This window comes from Macaca mulatta, chromosome 6 (genome assembly GCF_049350105.2).
Source record: "Macaca mulatta isolate MMU2019108-1 chromosome 6, T2T-MMU8v2.0, whole genome shotgun sequence".
NCBI classification, from domain to species: Eukaryota; Metazoa; Chordata; class Mammalia; order Primates; family Cercopithecidae; genus Macaca; species Macaca mulatta.
Window position 1 is genome coordinate 128030046 of NC_133411.1, and position 21702 is coordinate 128051747.

Below are 21702 nucleotides of genomic sequence, written 5' to 3' on the forward strand. Positions count from 1 at the left end.
AGTAAAACTGAGAAATTATTTATATATTTCCTAATCTGATGCTCAATTTAAAGGAGAAAATAATTCTGATGAATTTTATCTTTTAAAATAGATTTAACATTTTTAACGTGACTGTGTGCTTTATCTCTGTGATAGCTGTGTAGTTACCACAGAACGAAAAGATTAAAGATGTAGACATAACATATGCATGAAAAAATTTTTTTCAAATGTTTAGACTAAAATGTTTTACAGAAGTAACACTTTTGTTAAACTTTCTCTGATATTTAAATGTAATGTGAACCTAAAATTTTATCTGGGATGTGCCACAATCTAACCGTATCCATGGCTTTTATGAGTTAGACATAAACTCGTTATGTGGAAGACAACGAATATCAATGAGTATTCAGGAAGTCAGAGAAATCTAAAGCTATTCTATGTAAATATCCTGAATCGAAGTTTTCCATTTAGTAACAGTATACCACTGTGGTTGAGGCTGCTGGCTTTAGCTCTAACAAGATGGGTTCAAATTGTGGCTATGCTGTGAAATAGTTATGTGATCTAAAGCAAGTTATTTAATGTCTCTGTACTTTGGTTTCCTCATCTGTTAGCTAAGATACCAATACTTATTAACTCATAGGATTTGGGGAAAGATAAATGAGTCAATACATGTAAAACATTTGGAATTGGGACTGCTCCATCAAAGCACTCAATGCATTAGCTATTTTTTGTAATTGTGTCATGTATTTTAGTCTCATCTAAAAACTATGTCTGCATTTTGGTCAAAGGGAATAAAAACTATAAAGAACTTAAGTTTAAAACCTCAGAAGTCAGGGTTCCATTGTTATTCTTCACTAAGTGTATGGCTTTTATGCACCCAACAACAGAGCAGATAAATAACACAAAAACTACTGGGAATGCAGGGATAACATCGTTAAAAATACATAAGCACTGAAGCTTTTCATAATCCTTTTTCAGTATCAAACAGTCCAAGTATACTAAAAAATAAAAACATAAAGAAAAATACAATTAACAAACTTAAAAGCAATAGTATGAATACTTACATACCTAAATAGAGAATGTACATTTTTACAGTAATAGAACATGAACAAAAATCTACCAGGTACCTATTCACACAGAAATCATAAACTTATTCAAAATAGTGTGGCTAATGCTGTTTTATCACGATTCCACCAAATCAGAAATAAAAGTAAAATAATGATGAAAAGTGTTAAAACACTTAAGAATTAAGAACTCATTCATAGTATGGAGATTCCTTAAAGAACTAAAAGTAGATCTACCGTTCAGTCAAGCAATCCCACTACTAGGTATTTACCCAAAGGAAAAGAAGTCATTATATGAAAAAGACACATAAGCAAAGCGTGATGCCTCATGCCTGTAACCCCAGCACTTTGGGAAGCCAAGGGAGGGAGAGGATCACTTGAGCCCAAGAGTTCAAGGCCAGCCTGGACAACACAGTGAGACCTCATTTGAATTTAAAAAGAAAAAGACATATGCGCAGTCATGTTTATAGCAGCACAATTCACAATTGCAAAGACATGGAACCAATCTAAGTGCCCATCAACCAATGAGTGGATAAAGAAAATGTAGTACATATACACCACAGACTACTACTCAGTCATAAAAATAAACAAACTAATGTCTTTTGCAGCAACTTGGATGGAACTGGAGGCCATTAATCTAAGTGAAGTAACCCAGGAATGGAAAACCAAATTCCATTATGTTCTCATTTATAAGTGGGAGCTAAGCTATGAGGATGCAAAGATGTACATAATAAATTTTGGGGACTCTGGGTGGGAGGAGGGAGGTGAGGAGTAAAAGACTAAATATTGGGTACAGTGTACACTGCTCAGGTGATGGGTACAGTCTCAGAATTCACCACTCAGAATTCTCAGAATTCACCACTACAGAATTCATCCATGTAACCAAAAACCACTTGTACCCCAAAAGCTACTGAAATTTTTTAAAAAAGAATTCATTGATAACCCATGGGTAGAAAGAAATCAAAACAACTTATATCAATGTTACTGATAAAAGAACACTTCAATCCAAAAAATGGGATACCATGACAGTTATACCAGCAGAAATATTGCATCCATCTTAACCCTTTTATTCAAAAAAGAAAGTGATTTTTTTTTTAGAGACAGGGTCTCCCTCTGGCACCTAGGCTGGAGTGCAGTGGCACAATCATAGCTCACTGTAACCTCAAACTCCTGGGCTCAAGTGATCCTCCCACCTCAGCCTCACAAGGAGCTGAAATTTTGGGTACAAGCCACCAAGCCTAGCAGAACTCAGAAATCTTAATAAAGAAATTTATTAGTACTTGTTTTAGTCAGCTCAGGCTGTTATAACACTCATTTCTCACAGTTCTAGAAGCTGGGAAGTCTGAATCAGAGCACCTGCATGGTCACAGTCCTGGTGAGAGTTCTCTTCCTGGCTTGCAAATGGAAGTCTTCTTGCTGTGTCCTCACATGCAGAGAGAGAGAGACAGAGAGAGAGAGACAGAGAGAGAGAGAGAGAGAGACAGAGACAGAGAGACAGAGAGAGGCAGAAAGAGAAAAGGAAATATCTCTCATGTTTCTTCTTCTAAAGGTACTAATCCCATCATGAGGGCTCTGCCTTCACAATCTAATCACTTCCCAAAGGTCCCATCTCCAAATACCATTATATTGGAAGTTAGGGCTCCAATATACGCATGGGGTTGGGGGAGGAACAAGGAACACAATTCAGTCTACAGAAGTACTCTTAGTAAAAATGTTATAAAACCAGAAAAATAATAGAAGAAAATAAGCCCAAAAAGATGAAATATAAAATTGGTCAAGAAAAAAGTTCAATGTAATGAAATAAAAATAAACTATAATAGCCAATATAAACAACCTAAAAGCTTATACTTCTAAAAGCTCTATAGAGAAACCCCTTTTGAATCTATTTGTGTAAAAAACGTTTGTGCATGTGTGTGTATGTCTACATCTGTGTGTGTATGATTAAAAACAAGAAAAAAATGCATTCCTGAGAAATTAAAATATTTAAGACTGTATATAAGTACAGGGCAACCAATCTGCCAACTTATAGAAAAGAGATCATTCCCTAGAGAAATATAAAAGTTATTAAAAACTGATCCAAATAGAAGTAGAAAGCTTGAATAATTTCCTTAGAAGAGTTTGAAAGAAGAATTTAAAAACTATCATTTTTAAAGAGAACAGAACCAAGTGATTTCACCAATGAGTTCCATCTAATTTCTAAGATGCATGGAATTCTAGTATTATTTAAACTATTCCAGGTCGATAGAAAAATATTAAAATCTCTACAATTTACTTTGGAGGTTAACATTATCTTAATACCCAAACCTGACAGTGGACCAAAAATACACATAATTCAATGCCATTAAATAAAATATAATTTCCAGCAATATATCAAAAATGTTTAATAGTTTACTCAGTAGAGTCCATTCCAGGAATACAAGAATGGACCAATATTAAGAAAGGTGTCTTCATAATTAATTACATCAAAAAACTGAAGCTTAAACCATATAACTATAATAATGAATGACAAAAAGTATTTCATAAAAACTTAGTCATTCCTAATAAGAACTAGGTAATTCAGTAACCAAATAATAGTATTTAAATAAGACAATGCTTCTTAACAAAACACATTAATACATAATAAAAATAATCCTTAGACTTCTCTGATGAAATATCTAAGAGACTCAGTATAGCCAAATGCCTCAACTACAGTAAAATTTGGCAGTAAGACAGAAGAAATTACAAATTTGAAATTTAATATATATATATTCAAAATATATAGATATTCAAACTCATAAACATACATATATATCTATGTACTTTATATTCACACACAGAAATACCACCAAATTCATATATAAAAATGCATATGTATCCCTTCACAGAAAACATACACAATATACCTAATTATACATTTATATTTATTCTCTGTTAAAATTACTGGTTTACCTGTTTGGGATGTCGGAACAAGGAATTCTTATAGAAAATGTCCTTAGCCTGGCTCCATGTACCATCAATGATGATGATTGTAGAAGGATAAACAGGAGAATCTAATATAAATTCTTCCAAATTAGCAGCTTCAGCCCCAGGATATAATATTAATGTACCAGACTTCCGGCAAACAGTTGAAAGTTCAGGATCTCTGAAAAAGTTTTTTAAAAATATATCTTTATTAGCTTGTGAGGAAAAAAGGTTTTATTATGCTTACTGAATTTCCTAATAAAAGTTTCCCTATATCTAGTCATTTGTCTAATCAAATATAGGTATTAATTAGTTTATAAAGTATGAATTTAAAACACTCAAAATTTTGTGTACTCTATACTGATTTCTTCACCACAATTCTGCCACTCACCTCTAGACTTTCCAATCCTCACTATTCTTCTATTCTTCTCTATTAAAGCTTTTCTATCCAACTGCCAGTGACATAACTTTAGCCCTTCCAAAGAATTCTTCCTTTTCTCACTAATATTTCATGTGTAATCTGATCCACTTTATCAAAGTAAACAACTGGCATTGCCTAACAATCCTAGCACAAACAATCCTAACAATCCCAGGGCAAAATCTAGTAGCAATGGAAGAACCATAAAGAAAAGTTAGGTTGCACAGGCAAGCCACATTCTCAAATTCACCTTTGTTAAAGCCAACTAAATATGGCCTGAGAAGGATTCCATACTTCTAAATTTGAGTCCTTGTGGATGAAATCTAACCTATCTTAATAGGCAGACAAGATTGAACATCTAACTTAGGAGTACACACCTGTAACAATGGCTGAGTCTTGGCCAATCCCAGTGGCCACACTTCAACCACTTACAGACTGCTAAGTGTTCAAACTGTGTTCAAATAAGGCACACCCCAACCTGTAACCAATCCAGCTGTTTCCATACCTCACTGCTGATTTCTGTATGTCACTTCCCTTTTTTTTTCTCATCTACAAATTTGTTCTGACCACAAGGCATCCCTGGAGTCTCTCTGAATCTGCAGTGATTCTGGGGGCTGCCCGATTCACGAATTGTTCATTGCTCAATTAAATACCTTTAAATTTAATTTGGCTGAAGTTTTTCTTATAACACCTTATATGATCTATTGAAGGAAACCAAAATATTTCACTTCAAAATATACTTATTTGACATACGTTGAGACGGCTGTTTAGAGGGCTTGCAAACAGCAGTAGCCTTGAAAAGCTGTTGCATCTGTAGAGAAAAACAGATGGCAGCCAGGCTTTCTCTGAGGACCTTCCCTTGTCCAGATTTAGGAAATAATAACTGAAAGTCTAACAACCTTAATTGTCTGAAAGAAATATTTACCCTCTATTCTCCATGAAGGCTGCTATCTGTGCAGTTTCATCTGCATAACAAGACCACTTGTGCTAGCCAGGCCTCCTCTTCTTCCCGTTCCATGTGTTTTTGCCATAATAACCGGCTTTGCCAGGCTCTAAGCCCCTATTCTTTCTGTAAACCTCAAGATGACATAAAAGTATCAACCATCTGGCCATTTCTTTGAGTTCTTATATCTCATAAGACTCCCTTACACATTAATAAATTTGTATGCCTTTTCTCCCTTTAATTTGTCTTTTGTCAGATGATTTTTAGCAGACCTTCAGAGGGTGAAGAGGAAGGTTTCCCTTGGCCCCTACACCATCATCCAGTTCAATTATAGAGTTTGTTGGTTCAACATTCATTCAAAAATGTGTCAAAGCTTTTTGGTACTGGAGATAAAACAACGAATGAGACACCCTTTGCCCACAAGCAAAAAAACAAAACATTAAGGGGAAAGTAGACAAATTATCATTGTTCTTGGAAATATAATTTGGACTTCCAATTTCAGCTCAGAAATAAAGAGCTTGAAAGTCATCAAGCCCATCTTCACAAGAAAAATGCTAACAAACTGAAAATTAACAACTTTTCTTAGATCCATCAGAGAACTGAGGCCCCAGGGCAAAAACTCCAAAAACCAGAGGAAAAAAAAAAGTAACCATCTCGAAATAGCCCACAGCATTCTCCATAACAAAGGCCTTTCCCTCAAGAGAAACTACTTACCACAGCTTTTTTTCTACCTATTATTTAACCACAAAAAGAAATTAAGTACTAATGTATGTTACAACATACGTGTTACAACCTTGAAAGCATTATGCTAAGTGAAAGAAGCCAGTCACAAAAGTCCAAATACATTATTTCATTTATATGGAATATCAGATATCAAATATGAATATCAAATAGGAAAATCAATAGAAACACAAAGTAGACTAGTGTTTGCCTAGGATTGGGAAGGTGCAGGGAGTTGGAAACGATGGAGGGCATAGGGATAGGTAAGTAATAGTTAAAGGTAGAGGGTTTCTTTTTGAGGTGATGACATATTTTAAATTGGTGATGGTTGCAAATATCTTTGGATATAGTAGAAACCAATTAATTTGTACATTTTAAATTGGTAAGTTAAATGGTATGTGAATTACATATCAATAAAACCCTTTCAAAAAAAAAAGGGGAGAAAGATATATGATAATACTAATCAAAAGATAATTCTAGGCCAGGCACAGCGGCTCACCCCTGTAATCCCAGCACTTTGGGAGGCTGAGGCAGGAGCACTGCGTGAGCCCAAGAGTTCAAGACCAGCCTAGGCAACACAGTGAGACCCCCATCTCTCCAAAAACGTTTAAAAATTAGCCAAGCATGGTGGCGTCCACCTATAGTCCCAGCTACTCGGGAGGCGGAGGCAGGAAAATCGCTTGAGCCTGGGAAGTCAAGGCTGCAGTGAACCATGATTGTGCCACTACACTCGAGCTTGGGCAACAGAATGAGACCTTGTCTCAAAAAAATAAAAAAAGGTAACTGCAGTAGCTATATTAACTACAGACAAAGCAGACATCAGAAGGAAAATTATCAGGATGAAGAGAGGCATTACATAATGACAAAAGAGTCAATTCTCCGGCCGGGCGCGGTGGCTCAAGCCTGTAATCCCAGCACTTTGGGAGGCCGAGACGGGCGGATCACGAGGTCGGGAGATCGAGACCATCCTGGCTAACATGGTGAAACCCCGTCTCTACTAAAAAATATAAAAAACTAGCCGGGCGAGGTGGCGGGCGCCTGTAGTCCCAGCTACTGGGGAGGCTGAGGCAGGAGAATGGCGTAAAAACCCGGGAGGCGGAGCTTGCAGTGAGCTGAGATCCGGCCACTGCACTCCAGCCTGGGCGGCAGAGCGAGACTCCGTCTCAAAAAAAAAAAAAAAAAAAAAAAAAGAGTCAATTCTCCAAGAAGACATAAAAATCTTTTAACATGTATGTACTTAACAATTCACTGTTCACAATATGTAAGGCAAAAACCAATAGAACTGAAAAGATAAATAGACAAATCCAGTAATATAGTTGGAGACTCAGTACAACCTTGTCAGTAACTGGTAGATCAAGCAGGCAAAAAATCAGTAAGGATATTGTTGGCCTGAACAGCATTGTCAATCAACTTGATCTAATTGATATTTATAGAATAGTTCACCAACAACAAAATACACATTCCTCTCAAGTTCACATGAAACAGTCACCAAAACAGACCACATTCTGGGCCATAAAACATACCCCGACAAATTTAAAATAGAAATCATACAAAGTATGCTCTCAGACTACAATGGAATTAAATTAGAGCCAGAAAACTTGCTGGAAAACTCCACAATATTGGAGAATAAACAACACACTTCTAAAAAAACCACGGGTCAAGAGATAAGTCTCAAGGGAAATTTTTAAATATTGTGAACTAAACGAAAATGAAAATACAACTTATCAAAATGTGTGGGATGCAGCAAAAGCACTGCTTAGAGGGATATTCGTAGCATTAAAACACACATATTAGGAAAGAGGAAAGACCTGAAAATCAACAGTCTGAGCTTCCTCCTTAAAAACACAACAACAACAACAATAAAAATTAGATAGGGCTGGGCATGGTGGCTCATGCCTCTAATCCCAGAGGCAGGAGGGTCACCTGAGGCCAGGAGCTCAAGATCAGCCTGCGCAATGTAGCAAGATTCTGTCTTGACCAAAAAAAAAAAAAAAGGCTAGAGAAAGAAGAGCAATTTAAGCCTAAAACAAGCACTAAAAAAAGAAAAGAAAGAGTAAAACCTAAGATGGAAATCAATGAAGTTCAAAATAGGAAGACAACAGAGAAAATCAATGAAACCAAAAGCTGACTGTTAACAGAAGGAATTGTGTCCTCCCCAAAATCCAAATGTTGAAGTCCTAACCCCTAGTAGCTCAGAATATGATGGTATTCAGAGACTGATAAATCACCTTTAAAGAGGTGATGAAGTTAAAATGAAGCCATTAGGGTGTTCTCTATTCTAATCTAACTGATATGGTTATAAGAGGAAATTTGGACACAAAAGAAGAGATGGCAGGGGCACACCTGTTCAGAGGGACAACTATGTGAACAAGCAATGAGAGGGCAACCAACCGCAAGCCAAGGAGAGGCCTCAGGAGAAACCAAATCTACTGACCTCTTGATCTTAAAGAGTTCTAAACTCAAGAACTGTGGAAAATAAACTTCTCTTTGGCCACCCAATATGTGGTATTTTATTATGACAGTCCTAGCAAATTAATACACTGGTTCTTTGAAAAGATCAATTAAATGGATAAAACTACACCTAAGGTAATCAAAAAAAAAAAAAGAGCAAAGACACAACTACCAATATCAGAAATAAAAAACTGGGATCATTACTGATTCTATAGTCATTAATAATAAAGAAATACTACAAAAAACTCAATGCCCACAAATTTCATAGTTCAGAGGAAATTAATTCTTTGAAAAACAAACTATCAAAACTCACACAAGGAGAAACAGGAAAACTGAAAAGCTCTATGTCTATCAAAGAAACTGAATCAATAATTAATAATCTTCTAAAAAAACAAATCACCAGGCCCAGGTGGTTTCAGCAGTGAATTCTCTCAAACATTTCAAGATGAAATGGTATCAATTCTCTACAATCTCTTCCAGATAATAAAAACAGACAGAACATTGCCTAATTCATTCCATAAGGCCAGCATTACCCGCATATCAAAACCAAATAAAGGCATTACAAGAAAGGAAAACTATAGATCAATATTCCTTATGAACATAAACACAAAAATTCTCAACAAAATACCAGCAAATTAAATCCAATATGCATAAAAACTTATCTACCATCACAAATCAGATTTATTACAGGGATGGAAGACTGGTTTAACATTCAAAATCAATAAATGTAATCAACCACATCAATGGACTAAAGAAGAAACATCAAAGGACTGTACCAATTCACAAAGAAAACGTACTTGACAAAACCCAAAGCCCACTCATGAGGAAAATTCTCCACAAGCTAGGAATAGGGGAGAATGGCCTCAATTTAATACAGAACATTTGCAAAATACCTATAGCTAGCATTATACATAACAGTTCTCTAAGACTGAGAACAAAACAAGGATGTCCTCTCACCACTGCTATTCAACCCCTAGCTACTGAAATAAGAAAAGGGAACAAAAGACATACAAACTGGAAAGATGAAATAAAACCATATATATTCCTTAGACGACATAATCATCTATATAGAAAAGCCCATGGAACTGACCAAAAAAATAAAAATTAAAAAAAAATAACCTCCAAGAACAAGTAAATAAGTACAGCAAGGTCACAAGATATAAGGTTAATATACAAAAGTCAACTGCTTTCCCACATACCAACAATGAAAAATTCACATTTGTAATTGTTTTAAATACCATTAAAATAGCCCTCCAAAAATGAAATTCTTAGGTGTGAATCTAATAAAATATGTAAAGTACCTGTATGTGAAAAACTACAAAACACTGATAAAAAGCAAAAAGGACCGGGCACAGCAGCTCACATCTGTAATCCTAGCACTTTGGGAGGCCAAGATGAGAGGATCACCTGAGGTCAGGAGTTTGGGACCAGCCTAGTCAACATAGCAAGACCCCATCTCAATTTATTTTTTTAAAAAAATTATGTTTATATGAATGAACAAAAAGGTTTAAAATCTGTTATCTAATCTTCTACTAAAAAAAAAAAAGAAAAAAAGAGAAATTAAATCCGAAGCAAGAAAAAAATTGACAATGAAGAGTAGAAATCAATTAGAAAATCAAACAGAGAAAAATACAAAGCCAAATCTTGGTTCTTCAAAGAGATCTACCGAAACAGACTAAGAAAAAAGAAAAGACACAAATTACCTAAATCAGGAATTAAAAGAGGCTACCACTACAAATTCTACAGACATGACAATAACGATAAATAAATGCTACAAGCAACTTTATGACAATAAATTCAACAATTTAGATAACTTGTACCATTTCTTTGAAAGGTACAAAATATAAAAACTGACACGAAAATAAATAAAAAATATGAAATTCCTTATGTTTAATAAATGAATTATATTTGTAAGAAAAAAACCATCCCACAAATTATAATATGACCAGGTGGGTTTTATCTTAGAAATAGAAGGGTTTTAACATGCAGAAATCAATCAATATAACACACTATATTAACAGAATTAAGGAGAGAATCTACATGATCATTTCAATAGATGGATTTCACAAAATTCAACAAACACCCATTCATAATTAAAATTCTCTGCACTTTAGAAACTGATAAATTACATTGTATAACATGGTTATTAGAGTTAACAGATTGTATACTTGAAAACAGCCATGAGGGCAGGTCTTAAATGTTATCACTGCCAAAAAAAAAAAAAAAGTAAAACTATTGTTATAAATTTGTTTAATACAGTGGTTGCCTTGACATCCATTTTAGGCCTGACATAAGTTATCCGTAATCCAGCCAACCCTGTCACCTTTGGCCTAGTTAAAACTTTCTCTCCCTGTGTGGTGTTTGCCATATAGCCTACTTGTTCCTCACTAATCCAAAACCCAACACATCCCATAGCTGCTGACCACAATAAAACCCAGAGTCATATGAATAATACCAGAGTCATATGAATAAGCTCCCCCTTCACATTGTTCTCTTTAAACTAGCCAGTCCACAACCCACAGGGAAATCCCAAGGGATAATCCCCACAGACCTTAATAAAGGCATAATCCCACAGGTCTCCTCTTCCCGCCCACCCAGCGGCTGAATCCCCTATTTCCAGACTTCCCTTTGGCCTCACATTGGCATCCTAACCTCTCTAGTATCTATGTGTAATAAACTTCTTTCCTTTCATGCATTTTGGCTTCACTTCCTCATTGTGTCTCTCCTGACACAGCCATACTATAGTATTCTCAACATTATTGAACGTTTTAAACAAATCTTAACTGTGTGAGGTGATAAATGTGTTAATTAGCTTGACTGTGCTAATCATTTCACAATGTACACATACATCAAAACATCACACTGTACATGATAAATATAACTTTTATCTATCAATTATCCTCAATAATGCTTGGGGGGAGAAACATACAGCTAATATCATAGTTAATAATGTCCACAGAGTTTGGGACCAAGGTAAAGATGTTGGCTTTCACCACTTCTAATAAACATTATACTAAAAGTATCAGTTATTGCAATGAGGCAAGGAAAAAGAAAGGATAAGTATCAGAAAGGAAGAAATATAAATGATCCCATTTGCAGATGACAATGCTGCTTACATAGAAAGTTCCAGGGAATCTACAAAACAATTTCTACAACTAACAGATGAATTTAGAAAGTTACTGGATACAGGGTTAATATATAAAAACCAATTGTTTTCTTATGTACTAGAGGCAAAAATTTACAAAGGACACCAAAAGCAGTAAGTCTCTTAATCATTCCCCCATGATTTCATCATGTACTCTAACAAAAGCCTAAATTAATCATTCAGTTACTACATTTATATTGACAGTTCTAATCTGCTTTAATTTAAAATTCATCAGCAAATAATAATTTATTGGCCAGGCACAGTGGCTCATGCCTATAGTCCCAGCTGCTCAGGAAGCTGAGGTGGGAGGATCCCTTGAGCCCAAGAGGTGGAGGTTGCAGTAAGCCAAAATTGCACCACTGCACGCCAGACTGGGCAACAAAGTGAGATCCTGCCTCGAAAAATAATAATAATAATAATAATAATTTACTAAGTAAGCACTATATTAGGCACCATAGGGAGAAAAAAAACTGAACTAAATCTAATACAAGAACCCTACCAAAAAAAAATGTTGTGGAAGATATTTAAAAAAAAAAAAAAAAAGAACCCTACCATCTACCAACTGGAAGGCACTTTTAACAAAAATGATATAAGCACCAAGTATATTTGCCTTTTAAGTTAAACATACTTTAAGTTAAAACATACTTTTAGGTTAAATATTCCTTTGCTTACACATTATTTATTTTTTTATTTCTGATTTTGTTTTGTTTTGTCTTGTATTATTTTGTGTGGTCGGGGGTTAGCAGAACTTAAATTTTTGACTAATTTCCACTCTTTAGACCACGAATAACCCGAAAGAAATGAATAAGTTGAATGAAACCATTTTTAAAGATCTGTGTAGAAAAGAATTATTTACATTGCCCTAACAGTTAATTTACCTTTCTTCACTGAAGCGACGACCAATCTTTACTTTACACTTGTCCTGGGGGAGGCATGCTGCTAGTAGAGGAACTGTACGCAACACTTTGTTTTCCTTTAATTAAAAAATGAATTGAAACATAGATTTTTACTTAGATATACACACTTTTAAATATTTTATAATGAACATCTGATTCATAACTTTATGTATAACTTTTACAAGCCTTTTACTAAAGACCACAGTTTAATAAAAAGAGGTAAAATTTCTCTGATTTATCAGTATTAACCATAACACAAGCATACCTTTTTATTCTATTTGGGTATGTTTACGGGTTTACTGATCAAAGAAGATGACATTAATATATATAATGATTAAAGATTATTAAAATGTAAATTTGTGTTTAACTAAATTGAATCATTTATTCTGACAAGTTTTTCATTTCACAAGTAATTACATTTTGCACTATGTCAGCTTGAAGATAATTGCCTAGATCTTTATGCCCAAACAGCAAGGAAGTGCTCAAAAAACAAAACAATGGGTTCTTCCCAGCATAGCCTCTTTATTTAAATTAAAAATTTTTTTAAAAAAGGAAAACAAACAATGTGGTATGTCGAAGGGACATAGAAGTCAATCTTAAAGAGCTCCCAATGGCTAAAACTGAACAATCTGAGCAACAAAATAAATAACACAGTACTGGATTATAACCCAAAGTACAAATTAGAGTCCGGAATGATATAAATAAATGACTTAATAAATAAATGGGGGAGAAGAAACAAATCTTCCTTACAAAAGAATTCCAAATAATAAATGTAAATACAACCCCCTCCAGAAGGTGGAGCTTAATCTCTTCCTCCACTTGAGTGTGGGCTGGATTTATGGCCTTCCTTCCAAAGAATATAGAGTATGGAAAGAGAACAAAAAAAATAACTTTAGAGTGGAGAAATCTGGTGGCCATTTCTGAAAATGCCATTAACTTGACTGTCATCAGTGGTTTCTTCAATGTCCTAGCTTCCAACACTGGAAACTATCTTTCTTGTTGCCACGAGAATTCTACCTTGAATCCCATAGAGCCATGTGATTAGTCACTCTGCCTTAGGTGGTTTTAGGACATTTTCCAATGTTTAATACAGTGTTCTTCTCCCCTTACCATCACCATGAGACTGTGACACAGACTTAATCACTTTCTAAACCTTTATCAAAGTAATACATGTATATATGTCAAATTAAATAGTGCCAAAAGATTTAAAATGCCACAGTTGTTCCCAGATGTACTCCCCAGTACCACTTACTGGAGGCAATCACTTTAACTCTTCTGGCTATTTCTTCTGGTAGTTACCTCCGTATAACCACATAATAAACATTGTTTTTCTATTTCTTATCAATTTTAGATATTATCCAAAATCTACCAGTTATCATCGTAACAGCTAATATTAAGGCACACAATTCTAAGTGCAATACACAGAGAGAAATATATCTTTTGTCATATCCATTTTACTAATGAGGAAACTGAAACACAAAGATGTTAATTAACTTGCCCAAAGTTCCATAGTTTATAGAACTATTAAGAATTTGAGCTTGGGCAGTCTAGCTCCACAGCCCTTAAGTACTGCCTCTCATAACAAATGAGGATTTAGCTATCTAACACCACTCCTTCCTCTCACATCTAATATTATTAGTTAAGTCAATAAAGAGTGTTGCATCTTCACGACTAAATATACATTATTCACAAAGGCCAAGTCGTTTAACATTTCTTTCTCGTAAAGCTTTTTGTTATTTTTGAGATAGCTTTTCTGTTTTTATCCTTAAGTAATTTTATATATATGTATACCTACTCTTTGAAATGCTCCATCATATCACCTCCATATCATCTACTCCACCAAGTCTTCTTTTCCCAAAGCCCCCTCCTAAAGCCTATCTAAATGGTTTTTAATAACTTTTTTATGGGAGAGTCAAAAAACTAGCATACCCTTTTATTGGAAATGGTGTGCTGAAGTTAAGCACAGGCAGCCCAGCACTCATAAGTTAGATGAAAACTGGAAAATTCCTTTGCTGAGAATGGCTGGGCAGGGTGGCTCATGCCTATAGTCCCAGCTCTTAGGGAGGCAGAGGCTGGAGGATACCTTGAGCCCTGGGTTTGAGACCTGTCTGGGCAATATAGTGAGACCCCATTCTTAAAAACAGAAAAAAATAATAATAGAAAGTTCTTTGCTGAGAAGGAAAAACTGTATGGATGCATTTGTATATGCATAAAATATATTTGTAGCACACACAATGATGAATGCATCATCTAAACCATAGATTAATGGTAAAAAAAATAAATTAAAAATAAGATATTTGAAAACATTTAAAAAAAAAAAAAAAAAGGCCAAGCATGATGGCTCATGTCCACAATTCTAGCACTGTGGGAGGCTAAGGCAGGAGGATCACTCAAGGCCAGGAGTTCAAGACTAGCCTGGGCAACATAGTGAGACTCCATCTCTACAAAAAATAGAAAGAAAACATTAATATTGCCACAAATCAATGAAAACACCCATATTAAAAAAGCTATCTTATATCTGGAACCACACAATAATGAAAAGGCGCCATACTGTGTCTACTGCAAAATGAACGCAGTACTTACCATCAAATCTCAAGTGGTTTGGGGTTTTGTTTTGTTTTGTTTTTTAAGATAGGGTCTTGCTATATAGCCCAGGTGGGAGTGCAGTGTCACAATCATAGCTCATTGCAGCCTAAAACTCCTGGGCAGAAGGGATGCTCCCACCTCAGCCTCCCAAGTAGCTAGGCCTATAGGCATGTGCCACCACACTTGGCTAATTTTTTTATTTGTTTATAGAGATGGGGTCTCACTATGTTGTCCAGGCTGGTCTTAAACTTGTGGGCTCAAGTTATCCTCCTTCTTCAGCCTCCCAAAGTGCTTGAATTATAGGCATGAGCCACCACTCCCAGCCTCAAAAGTCAGGTTTTAACCAAAACTGCTATGGCCAGCAAGCTATCATTTTACATAAATTTTGAGCTGTACAATGTTTTAAGTTTAAATGCAGTAAAATAGTGCTAGTGACCAAAATTGTCATAATCCTGACAAAATCATGATGCTGTTAAGACTGAGAAAAAGGTTAGGCCAGGCGCGGTGGCTCACGCCTGTAATCCCAGCACTTTGGGAGGCTGAGGGGGCAGATCACGAGGTCAGGAGATCAAGACCATCCTGGCTAACATGGTGAAACCCCGTCTCTACTAAAAATACAAAAAATTAGCCGGGCATTGTGGCAGGCACCTGTAGTCCCAGCTATACTTGGGAGGCTGAAGTAGGAGAATGGCGTGAACCCAGAAGGCAGAGCTTGCAGTGAGCTGAGATCGCGTCACTGCACTCCAGCCTGGGCAACAGAGCAAGACTCCATCTCAAAAAAAAAAAAAAAAAAAAAAAGGCTGAGAAAAAGGTTGCTCACCAAATGGAATAGTTAGCAATTTGCAATAAAAGAAAAAATGTTTCAAGGCTAAGCCATGAGAATTGTTTGTACGTGGGAGGCAGAGATTGCAGTGAGCTGAGATTGTGCCACTGTACTGCAGCCTGGGTGACAGAGGGAGACCCTGTCTCAATAAATAAATAAATAAATAAATAAATAAATAAATAAATAAATGTTTCATTATTTGAAAGAGATAAAAGATTAATTTCTTTTATACTTCTGTTAAAGTCTTCAAGTGATCCAGACTTGAGAAATTTAAAAAATAATTATTCCTTCTTAGAACGCTTGACTGGGTCTATGATAACCTCAGTTCCTAAATACTGAAAGAGTTTTAACTGTAGTTTACACTAAATATACTTCACAGTATGCATTGAGTAGTTTTGTATTAATTATAACTTCCTCCCCTCTTCATTAAGCAGCTAATCAAAAGTTACAAACACACATACACGCTGGCACATATGTATAATTGTACCTGTACAAGAGAGTATTAATTTTAAAATCTTTACCTATAACATGCATTATGAAATATACAAGTTTCTTCTATTCATCTAAAATAAACCAAAAATTTATTTATACATTCACTTTGTAAGAGTAAAATGCCAAAGTTACCTCTACTGTAGCAAGAAAAGACATCAAGGAACATACGCTATGACCAAAATTTAAAAAGCAATGATTTTCTTAGCTCTTTATTCACAAAATCTCATTATTTCTTCATACAAAATTATTGGAGTTTTATATTTATATACTATTCAGTAACATAGATTTTGTGAAATGTTATCTCTCTCTAGAGCATATGACTCTATACTACCACATGAAATTAAAAAGAAACTATTTTTTTCCAAAGAGAAAGTATTTATCATCAACTTCTTTTCAGAAATGCTAAAGAGCTGGTAAAGATAAGTATGTTTATCTTCGTGTTTCCTCTTGTGGACTCATATTCTATTTGAAATCATCTATTTTACAAAATCTTACCTCTGCTGGATGCTGAATTATGTACAAATGGGTAGAGATATGCAGAGGGTGCGCTGGGAGAAATGGACACAAACACACTTTCTGAGGCCGGCTGAAGGGTAAAAAGAAAAATAAAACTGGTAAATTTTAAAAATACAATGATATAACAATTTTTAAAAATGAACTTAATCCCACTGAATTTATACAAAGAAGTTTGCTAAAGCTGCATTCTTTTCAAAATGAAATACCAAAACTGAATTTAATCAATCAGACTTTAGACATGAGAATTTGGAGAAATTCAAGTAAATTCTTTACCACTTATATAGATTAACGTACCTCAAAAAAAAAAAAAAATCTTACCTTAGTTATATTTAGAGAAAGAATACCTATAAGTTATCTGGTCCCTTTATTCAAAAAATGACACTTCTGATTGGCATTCCAAATCAAGAAGAGATCTCACATCAAAGAGAAACCTGGCAACTCTTCTATATCACTTTAAGTTGAGTAAACAATAAGATGATAAAATATTAAAATATAATTACCATGTAGAGAAAAATACTAATCAAACTTAGCCATCAACCAATACAGAGAGCTTAACAATTGGGAGAAGAAATTCAAATAGACGCCACCAAATTGTATTTGGCTAGAATTATACCAGAAGAGTATTTGCCTTTTCCATTTAACTTACCTTTTCTTACTGTTTGTCATTTTTATTTTACTTACTTTTTAGTGCTTTACTATTGTTTAGGTAACTCTTACACACAATATAAAGTTCGAATAGAATTAAAGGGTATACCTGCTATCTCTGTCCTCCAGCCTACGGTATTCTCTTCCTTTAGGGGCAACCAATGACCGGTTTTTTATGTGTCCTTCCAAAGGTATTATATGAATAAACATTTATATTTTACCATTAAATACTACATTTGGTATGTGTATTTATAACATGAAATTCATGGCCAGGCACGGTGGCTCACGCCTGTAATCCCAGCACTTTGGGAGGCTGAGGCAGGTGGATCACCTGAAGTCAAGAGTTCGAGACCAGCCTGGCCAATGTGGTGAAACCCCATCTCTACTAAAAATGCAAAAATCTGCTGGGCATGGTGGTGGGTGCCTATAATCCCAGCTACTCGGGAGGTGGAGATAGGAGAATTGCTTGAAACCAGGAGACAGAGGTTGCAGTGACCTGAGATTGTGCCACTGCATTCCAGCCTAGGCGACAGAGCAAGACTCCATGTCAAAAAAAAAAAAAAAAAGAAAGAAAGAAAGAAATTCATTAAGCAGTCGGATCCCAGATATGGGAGTAAATGTTTCACAAACGATCACAGGCAGGTGTTATAGCCATTACAACAGTATACAAATGAATGCTATATTAAAGGGAATTTCCAATACCATACATACAAGCTGACCACTGTTAACTCTTTCCTCAATTTTACTTATTTGGAATTTTAGACTGAGGTTAAGAAATGTTTATTAGTAAACCATACAGTGTGGGTAAATTGGCTCAAACATCTGTTAAATACACCCTCTCATTCTGCAAGAAACTGCCAAATCTATGCTCTGGATGAAGAAATTATTCAGATATCTTAGGCAGAAGTAAAATCATATTATACATGACTCCACCTCCTCTTTCCAACCCCACTGAACCTGGAATGGAAGCTTAACCCAAGGAAAATCAATACACCTGATTTCCAGTGACTTCTGAGATGATTCGCTATGATTGTTCTGCCCCACACTGGATTTCCTCTCAGGAATATAAGGAGATTTTTGAGATAGAAAGTCTTTCTGTGGTCACAAGAGTAAACACAAGAGGGACAGACACCAGTTGATGGAACTGGGTGCACTGACAAACAGATCAAGCACTGCTATAAGAAAGGATTCCTCACTCAGTAGAAAGAGGAACAGGATGAGGTACATTCAAATTCTAAAAACCGAGATTCTGACTTTTTTTATTAAGTTAACTAAAACCAAAAACTAAAATGATTCAAAGAATAAATACATCACAGAACAGAAGAACCAAGTAAAAACTGATGTTTCTCCAACCTAACCAGGCAAATTTAAATGAAGTATCTATATCCTAATAGTATTTCAATGTGGTGGGTGGGGTAGAGTTTGACTTTGAATTTTTTTAATAAATCTATTCAAATGTTGACTGAAGAAAAGTTGTTAAGTCCATAAACATTAGCTTCAATCTTAAAAAAAAAAAAAAAAAACAGACTCTCACTCTGTCACCCAGGCTGGAGTACAGTGGCACAAACTCAGCTCACTGCCACCTCTGCCTCCTGGATTAAAGCGATTCTCATGTCTCAGCCTCCTGAATCGCTGGGATTACAGGCACACATCACCATGTCCAGCTAATTTTTTTTATATTTTTAGTAGAGAGAGGTTTTCACCACGTTGGCCAAGCTGGTCTCGAACTCCTGACCTCAAGTGATCCGCCCACCTCAGTCTCTCAAAGTGCTGGTGAAACAGAAAATTTTCCTTGACCCCTTCCTGGGCCTCATGACAGGAGTGCCTCACTTACTCGGTCCACAGCTCTCAACCCCTGGTGGGACGGGGAGCAGCAGGTGAACAGGTGCAGGAGCCAGAGCTAGCACTTTTGGGTGCTGGCAGGAGCAAAACTCCGTGGGCTCCCCACCACCGCAGTGTCTAGGGGGGTACTCGTGACCCCTGAAGCCCCAGAGGGCATGAGTTACAGTGCTCTTTTAGCTTTGCCGCTCACACCTGTGGCACCCAAGCTCTTGTTCAGCATCCAGTAAAAATCGGGTCACACGAATGAATTGAAGAGTGGTAAATACAGAGGATTTTATTGCCAATGAAAGTGGCTCTCAGAGGGAAGGAGAGCTGGAAGAGGGATGGAGCAGGAAGGTGATCTTCCCCTGGATTCTGACTGCCCCCACTGGACTCTCCGAAGCAACACCATTAAGCCATCCCCCTGAGGTCAAGCTGCTTTTCTCCAATGTCAAACTGCAGTCGTACCATACAGCTGCCTTTCCTCCTCTCCCTTTCTCTTCCCTCTGTCAGTTGAGTCAGGGGTTTTTATGGGTACAGGATGGGGGTGGAACAGGCCATGTGTGGTTTTGGAAAAGACAACATTCGAGTGGGAAAACAGGAATGCATGTTCTCACTTTGGGGCATAGTTCCAGGCTTGAGGGTGGGGCTTTGCCAGGGACCTTGCCCTTTTCTGCCCAGAATTTCTCTGCCTCCTGTTCCTATCACTGGGATTACAGGTGTGAGCCACGACACTCAACCAATTTTAATCTTTTACAGATAAAAGTCCTAACTTGTATCTGTAAAAGATTAAAATGTTATTGGGGCAACACAGAGTGTTTTTACCTAAAAGGTTGATTTCTAACCTTTAGTAGATGAACTACCTATTACACTATGTTTTTATAATATATATTATCATTCATCAAATGTGTTATGCAACATTTGTTATTAAAGTGAGTCTAACTTCAATTCATTTTGGGGATTTTTAGAACTACACAAAACCACAATATACCTGAAGTTCCTCAGTAGTATCACAAAATCAACTTATTTGAACTGCCCTTTTTAAACATTCTACAAAAATTGATAATTTATCCTCAATGGACTCAGTGAAAATGTCAAATGAGATGAATTTTTTTCTTTTTTGAGACAGGGTCTTGCTCTGTCACCCAGACTGGGGTGCAATGGCACAATCAAAGCTCACTACAGCCTCAATCTCCCAGGCTCAAACAATCCTCCCACCTCAGTCACCCAAGTAGCATCTGGGACTAGAAGCACACACTATCACATTTGGCTAATTTTTTATTTTTCTGTAAAGACAGGGTCTCACCATGATTCCCAGGCTGGTCTCAAACTCCTGGGCTAAAGCAATCCTCCTGCCTCGGCCTCCCAAAGTGTTGGGATTATAGGCGTGGGCCACTGCACCTGGAATTTTTTTTTTTTTTAATAAATCAAACTGTAATATTTTGGCCTTTTAAAATGCAGCTTTAAATATCTAAATTAACAACCAGGTGTGGTGATTCACACCTGTAATCCTAGCACTTTGGGAGGCTAAGGCAGGCAGACCACTTGATCACAGGAGTTCAAAAACAGCCTGGGCAACATAGCAAAACACTGAGCATGATGGTGAGCACCTTTAATCCTAGCTACTTGGGAGGCTGAGGCCAGAGGATCACTTGGCCCAGGAGATTGAGGCTGCAGTGAGCTATGACTGCACCACTGCATTCCACCCTGGGTGACAAAGCAAGATCCTGTCTCAAAAAAAAAAAAAGAAAAGAATAGAAAATAGAAATAACTAAATATAACTCTCTATAAAAATCAAGTTATCTTCGTATCTTGGAACTATCACGCACGTCCATGTGAAGAGACCACCAAACAGGCTTTGTGTGAGCAATAAAGCTTTTTAATCACCTGGGTGCAGGCAGGCTGAGTCCAAAAAGAGAGTCAGGGAAGAGAGAGAGGGGTGAGGCCACTTTATAGGAGTTGGGTAGGTAGTGGAAAATCACAGTCAAAGGGGTTGTTCTCTGGCAGGCAGGGGCAGGGGTCACAAGGTGCTCAGTCGGGGACCTTCTGAGCCAGGAAAAGAAATTTCACAGGGTAATGTCATCAGTTAAGGCAGGAACTGGCCACTTTCACTTTGTTTGTAATTTTTCACTTGCTTCAGGCAATCTAGAGGTATAAGTGCAGGCTTGGGCTCAGAGGCCTGACATTCCTGTCTTCTTATATTAATAAGAAAAATAAAACAAAATAGTGTTGAAGAGTTGGGGCAGCAAAAATTTTGGGGGGTGGT

General features: G+C 36.4%; 1 protein-coding gene across 2 annotated transcripts in view; it reads right to left on the reverse strand.

Annotated features, from left to right (window-relative positions):
* DTWD2 (DTW domain containing 2) overlaps nucleotides 1-21702 on the reverse strand; it is a 158050-nt gene that overhangs the window by 95249 nt on the left and 41099 nt on the right. Inside the window, exons 2-5 of one of the 2 annotated variants that reach the window (XM_028849122.2) lie at nucleotides 16950-17040; nucleotides 12536-12630; nucleotides 3969-4161; nucleotides 2397-2456 (exon numbers count right to left, since the gene is read on the reverse strand). In XM_028849122.2, coding sequence (XP_028704955.2) covers nucleotides 2397-2456; nucleotides 3969-4161; nucleotides 12536-12630; nucleotides 16950-17040 — 439 coding nt within the window. 2 annotated transcript variants of the gene reach the window in all.